Source organism: Eurosta solidaginis, chromosome 2 (assembly GCF_040869045.1).
Source record: "Eurosta solidaginis isolate ZX-2024a chromosome 2, ASM4086904v1, whole genome shotgun sequence".
NCBI lineage: Eukaryota > Metazoa > Arthropoda > Insecta > Diptera > Tephritidae > Eurosta > Eurosta solidaginis.
Window position 1 is genome coordinate 170,210,832 of NC_090320.1, and position 7,167 is coordinate 170,217,998.

The following is a 7,167-nucleotide window of genomic DNA, read 5'->3' on the forward strand; positions in this document are numbered from 1 at the left end:
CCGGGAGCACGTCAGGGTCATTTCGGAACCTTTTCGGGATCATTTTGGAACACCTTCAGGGATCATTTCTGTGTGGTTCTCTGGAAACGTCTAGAGTCGTGTTGTTGTCATTTCGGGTTTTTTTGGGACTATTCCGGGAACTTTTGGAGACCCTTCCGGGCATTTCTGAATGGTTTTCGGGATCCGTCCGCGATAGCGTGGGGGTCATTTCGTAGCTTTTTCTGGATAATTTCATTTAGTTATTTTTTTTACTCAATTACAAAAATAAAATGCATTAGACTGAAAACAAAATTTTAAACAGATAACTTGATAAGCAGGCTAACGCGAATAGCCCATATATTTAAATTTCTCCTTGCGGACGGGGCCGCGGGTAAAGGCTAGTAGCTTTATAAATGACGGATATATACAGTTAAGTATTGAATTATTATAGAATTATATTTCATTTTAAAATAATATTTATTTTTTACAGGTGGACCAGCGTTATTGCTGTTCCAACCACCACCACCGCCACCACCGCTATTGAAGCCGCCGCCAAAACCACTGTTTCCACCCCAATTATCATTGCCGCGGTTGCCGCCCCAATTATTTTGGTTGCCACCCATATTTCCTCCACGGCCCATGTTGCCACCACGGCCGCCGCCGCCCGGCCTACTTATGTCACTATTTTTCGGTAAAGCTTTCTTTACGTCGAGGGCTTTGTTTTTAATGGTGTGCGTTTTTTGTAATACAATTTTATCAACTGGGTCATAATCATCATACTCAATAAAAGCAAACCCACGTTTTTTGCCAGTCTCTTTATCGATTACTATATTTACATCGGTGATTTTCCCATATTTTCCAAAATAATCACGTAGACATTGCTCATCGTGGTCGTCTCGGAGTCCGCCAACAAACAATTTCTTTACAGTAGCGCCTGCATTTGGGTTATCAATATCTTGACGTGGCACTGCCCGTTTTGGTTCTACAACGCGACCATCAATTTTATGAGGTCGTGCATTTTGGGCATCATCAATCATGGTGGAACGCGAATAAGTAATGAATCCGAACCCTCGTGACCGCTTGGTACGAGGATCCTTCATCACTACTACATCAACTATTTTACCCCATTTCTCGAAATGAGATTTCAAGCCATCATCTGTGGTACGATAATCTAGGCCGCCAATAAATAATTTTCGCAGACATTCTGGCTCATTTATTTCTTCATCATTATAGTCCCCATTATTTCCATTTTGATTAGAATTGTTTTGATTATTCATTTTAACCATTTAATTTATTAGTTTTTAACTTTGTCGCAATTTTACCCTCTTTTTATATGAAATTATATAAGCACGCGATCACACAACCAAGCAACTTGAAAGAAAAAACCCGATCGCTTATTTCGACAACCCTATTTGCAACGAATGCCTTTAGTGTTTGGGGGCTGGTGTTAAGCCATCCTAGTACTACGGTAGAGTCACACCGATGTACCTTACGACTTATTTGACAATTCTCTTCCGCAGCCAACACTTTATGCTTGAGTAGTTGCCACCCTTTTGTTGAGAAAAAGGTTCATGGGCGCGAACATCCTCCCCCCTTGAAAGATTAAAAAACTCTTTCAACTTTCACTGGCTCATCTCTTCAGCAGTGGGCAATGGACAAAGGCGCACTAAGGGGCGACATACACATCCTCGTATAGTGGCAATTTCAGCGACACGGGTCACTCCATCCGAACCAGGATGAAGGCGTTGTATCCTTCCAAGGCGCCAACAAAGCGGGGGTACATTGTCTTCTTGCAAGAGAACCATATCTCCGATATTGAGCGGCGCAGCATTAGTCTTCCATTTACAACGTTGCTGAAGTTCGACTAGGTATTCACGTTGCCATCTCTGCCAGAAGTGCTGATGAATTTGCTGGATACGCTCATATCTCTGCACATGATTTATGTTGCAATTCTCGTAGTTGGGTGCAGGCAATGCAGTGAGAGGCCGACCAATGAGAAAGTGTCCAGGGGTTAAGGCTTGAAAATCATTAGGTGAAGATGAAAGAGGGCATAGTGGGCGGCTATTTAAAACAGACTCTACTTGCGCAAAAAGGGTAGATAATTCCTCAAAGGTAAGGTGGGAACTTCCCATAACTCTCTTTATATGAAATTTGGCTGATTTTACTCCGGCTTCCCAAATTCCGCCAAAATGAGGAGCGTAAGCAGGCGAAAACAAAAACTTGATTCCTTCATTACTTCCAAATTCAGACAAAGCAATCTTATTAGAATCGAAAAAACCGATTATTTCTCTTGCTCCCGCAACAAAATTACGTCCGTTATCGCAGAATACCTCGGCAGGGATCCCTCGCCTAGAGACAAATCTTCGAAATGTTAATATGAAAGCATCTTTTGTCATGTCAGAAACGGCTTCTAGGTGAACGCACTTAAATCTCAAACAAATGAAAATACATAGATAACATTTTACTACCTTTGAGCCGCGGCCCTTTCTGTTCAATGTACAAAATGGTCCAGCGAAGTCTATCCCGACGGCTCTGAAGGGAAAATTGGTAGTAACACGTTGAGACGGCAAGTTACCCATGATGGGCGTAATGGTTTTACCTTGTAATCTTCTGCAGGTAACGCAGTTGCGTGTAGTTCTTCGGGCTAGGTGTCTACCATTTACGGGCCATATAAAGTCTCTGACTATGGATAACAATAGCTGAGGTCCTGCATGCAAATTTCGTCGGTGTTCGTAATCAAAAATCAACTTCGTGAGATGGTGAGACGAATGTAGCAAAATTGGATGTTTTTTGTCAAATGGGAATTCAGAAGCGGCTATGCGACCGCCTACTCTCATTAAATTTGTGTTTGTGTCATAAAATGGAGTTAATGACAAAATTGCAGATTTTGCACCTAGGGGTTTTCCTTTAGAGAGCAATCGGTATTCAGATGGAAAGGATTGTTGCTGCGCCAGACGGCACAAATATTGAAATGAGCTACTCAATTCTTCAACCGATAAGCTGCCTGTGATTCGGTTGTTCGAGTTTTTTAGATTGTGAATAAATCTAAAGATATAAGCAAGCATATGTTTTAATTTTAAGAATTTTGAATAGTTTTCAAACTTTATAAGAAAATTTTCAGTAGCTACTTCACAGAGCATGGCTGTATGCTTGATTTCAGGCAAATTGTTCGAAGATGGTGGTGGTTTACTTAATATAGGCCACGAATCTTCGGGTTCGATTAAAAATTTAGGACCGGACCACCAAATAGGTTTACTAGAAATAAGGTCTGGACTTATTCCCCTTGAAATGAGATCGGCAGGGTTAAGATGAGTGGGAACATACCGCCAAGAAGTTACATCGGTTAAGTCGCTTATTTCGACAACCCTATTTGCAACGAATGCCTTTAGTGTTTGGGGGCTGGTGTTAAGCCATCCTAGTACTACGGTAGAGTCACACCAATGTACCTTACGACTTATTTCACAACGTACCGACTTTAATACGGCTTCGCACAATTTCGCTGCAAGCAAGCTTGCACAAAGCTCTAACCTGGGTATGGTTGTCGGCTTAATAGGGGCTACCTTTGACTTCGAACATAGTAGCGCGACTGTCTATTCGTTATGGCAATTTGTCGATTTGAGATAAATGCATGCCCCATAAGCATGCTGCGAAGCGTCACTGAATGAATGCAATTCTACCGATATGGGATTATCACACATTGTGCGTCGAGGAATCCTGATCTCAAGAAGGGCCGGTAACGCAAGAACAAATTTTTTCCAGGCGCCTTGTATTTCATTTGGAACCGAATCATCCCAATCAATTTTTTCGCTCCATAGTCTCTGTAGCAGCAATTTGCTTTGTATAATACATGGGCTTAGTAGGCCTAAGGGATCGAAGATCTTAAATAAGGAGGAGAGCATGGAGCGTTCCCGTTCCTCTGAATGGGGAAAAATAATTCGTCCGTACTTGGTTCCCATCCTATTCCCAGTGTACTTGTAGATTCGCTAAACAAGAGGTTGCTTTCAGTTGAGGAAAATGCATGATTGGAGCTGGGTAAGTTACTTTAAAATTTTCTTAAATTGAGGCATCCTCGCTTCAAAGCTTGTGTGACGGCTTGTTGAATGTAAATTAGCGTGTCTTCACTGTCGCTTCCAGTGATTAGATCGTCAACCATAAAATCATGTTGGATAATGGTTTTGATGGTATCGTCGTCACACTCTTCACCTAATTGCCATAGACAGCGTGTACTAAGAAAGCTGGAGCTGGCCATCCCGTATGTCACGGTATTCAGCATGAGCGTTTTAATAGGCGTAGATTCATCCTCCCTCCAAAGGATCATCTGCAATTGCCTGTCTGCCTCATTAACCAAAAATTGACGGTACATCTTTTCCACGTCACCTGTCAGTAGGTACTTGTGTTGGCGAGCTCGGACTAATAGGGAAAACAGACTGTCCTGAAGATTTGGACCTACCATGAGGAGGTCATTGATGGAATATCCAGACGATGTGGGAGCTGACCCGTCGAAGACAACCCTAATTTTGGTGGATTCACTTTCGGCCTTGAATACGGCATGATGGCACAAAAAATATGAACACATAGAATTGTCTACTGTTGCTTTGGTAAGGTGACCTAACTCTGAGTATTCCTCTATGAAATTTAAGTACTGAGCTTTAATGTCCGGCCTTTTGCGAAAGCGTTTTTCTAACTGTAGCAGACGCTTCTTTGCTAGATGGTAAGACTCGCCCAGACAGTCTGGAGTGTCCTTTAGCGGCAACCCGACTGAAAACCTACCAGACTCTAAACGATGGGTATTGAATAGAAAATGTTCCTCGCATTCTCGTCCACTCGGGCTTAAAGTACAATGCCTAGGCTGAATCTCTTCCAACTCCCAAAACCTAGCTAATTGTTTATTGATCGATTGAAAGCTTATTGAAGCATTGGCCTGGTGGCACTGAACATACCTGGACTTGGGCAGGACCTTATTATGTGTCGGACCTGAGATTAGCCAACCGAACTTGGAACTCCTTAGTTTAGGACCTTCACGGCTTAGTGAAGATTGCTTATCGCCAATAACATCCCAAAATATTTCGACTCCGATTAGAAGGTCAATGGGACCAGACTTATTGAAAGAAGGGTCTGCAAGTTGCATGGTCTTGGGTATTTGAAATTGTTTTGCATCTATGGTATATCTTGGAAGATCACCCGTTAACTTAGGCAACACCAAAAACGATTGTGTGATCTTGAAGGGTTCGGTTAACGAAGTAAGGTGGGCGCTGCATGTTTCAATTAAGCCATTGGTTTCATTGTCCCCGATACCCACAATGTTTATAATATTTGAGCTGTTGGTTTGCAGGCCAAGTTTGTCCTTTAAAGACTGTGTTATAAAGGACGATTGACTACCACAGTCCAACAGAGCCCTCACATTTATGGATTGATTTGTAAGAGGGTTCGATATATTAACTATAGCAGTGGATAACAAAACTTGCGAATAATCCTGATTAGACAAACTTGCTACGGTTTCAAGAGTGGCAATTTTATTGGGACCTTTATTTGAACTAGACGCTCCCTGAGACGGTGTATGTAAAAGGGTATTATGTCTGCCTTTACAATCGCGGCAGGGGCCTAGTCTGCAACTGTGCACCTTGTGACCATACCGCAAACAGTTGAGACATAATCGGAATTTGTTTGCCGTAGTTATTCGATCTTGCACACTTAGAGCTTTAAATTTTGCACAATCATAAATTCGATGATCACCTCGGCAAAGAAAACACGGATAGCATGAATCCCCGCCTTTGTTATCATTGGAGTTCATGCACGCAAACGAATTTGTTTTTGGGTACTCTGATTTGCTAGTGGCTCCAAGGGGCTTGACGCCCTTGTTCGAATTGCTTGGTGTACGGTTCAAAGCCTCTAAGACGTCGGCGCGATCGATCAAAAACCTTTGAAACTGTTTTAAATCAGGCATGTCACTTAGTGTACCACGCCATTCCTCCCATTTGGTGTGAGTACGGCTATCTAACCTTGAACTCAAAATGTGTACGACTAACACATCCCACTGATCAGTAGGCTGACCCAAACTTGACAATGCGCGAAGGTTTTTAGTGATATGGTCTACCATAAATCGTAGGGATTTGTCAAATTCTCGATTCAATGGTTGTAAATTCAATAAAGAATTTAAATGATGGGTTATGAGCTGGCGTTTATTGTCATAACGTTCGCATAGTAACTTCCATGCAGTGCCATAATTGGCATCGGATACCTCCAAATTGGCAACAACATTAGATGCATCGCCGGCTAGGTATGATAAGAGGTAATGAAATTTGTAAATGGCTGTTATGCGATTGTTGTTATGAATCAATGATACAAAGGTGTCTCGAAACTCAAGCCAGCGGAAATAAGATCCGTCAAATTTTACAATCTGTATTTGGGGTAGTTTAAAATTTGCTCCCTGATGTTCATAAGGTGTAGCCGAGGAGTTATTCACAACCGGACGTTCATTTGCATCAGAATGACTTGAATTAAACCTTTGAACTAATGTTTGAGCAAGAGAAATATTGGTTATGAATAGTTGTTCAATATAATCCCGCTCATCAATCTCGGCATCCAAATTGCTTGCATTTAGCACTTCTATCTGATTTTGCAAGTCCTCGAATCTGTTAGTTAACGACTCAAATCTACGTAGCCTAAGAGTTAACTCTGACACTTCAGTCGACGTTAAAGAATCTTTTGCCATGAGCCCAGTAAGCGAATTTTTGAACTTTGTAATTTGTCCCTTTACTGAACTCCGTTTGGTGAACAAGTCTTGTAACTCTTGCGCATCTCTTAGATTTTTTTCGCTACCAGATTCCTTTTCTGAGGGCATTTTAGCTGCAAAACGACTGGCAATATATTCACTAATATGCCTGTTATTAGCTCACCCTCCTCATAAAACTTTATCAGGGTAGCAAGATATCTTAATCTGCCTGCTATATGTTCTTCACAATTAATTTAATCCGCCTTTTTTATGAATTTAGCACAATGGCAAGTAGTTAAGAAAAAACTTAATGAAAACACACAAGTAGAATCACTTTAAATAGCTGGGATTTTAATAGGAAGGTGCATAGGAAGTTAAGGAAAACACTTAGCTGCATTGGTCAGGCTGCGGAGACTGCTTTGAGTTGATCACCGGCTGGAATTGATTGCAATGGCTGGCATTCCAAATAAATGTTT

The 7,167-nt window shown here is 41.6% G+C and overlaps 1 protein-coding gene across 1 annotated transcript; it reads right to left on the bottom strand.

The window, feature by feature from the left end:
• Positions 1-386: 386 nt before the first annotated feature.
• Positions 387-1,364, bottom strand: LOC137241749 (heterogeneous nuclear ribonucleoprotein A1-like). The gene has a single exon (XM_067769180.1). It carries the CDS (start codon positions 1,263-1,265, stop codon positions 387-389), a length of 879 nt encoding a protein of 292 aa, XP_067625281.1. The 5' UTR covers positions 1,266-1,364.
• Between the last annotated feature and the right edge of the window lie 5,803 nt (positions 1,365-7,167).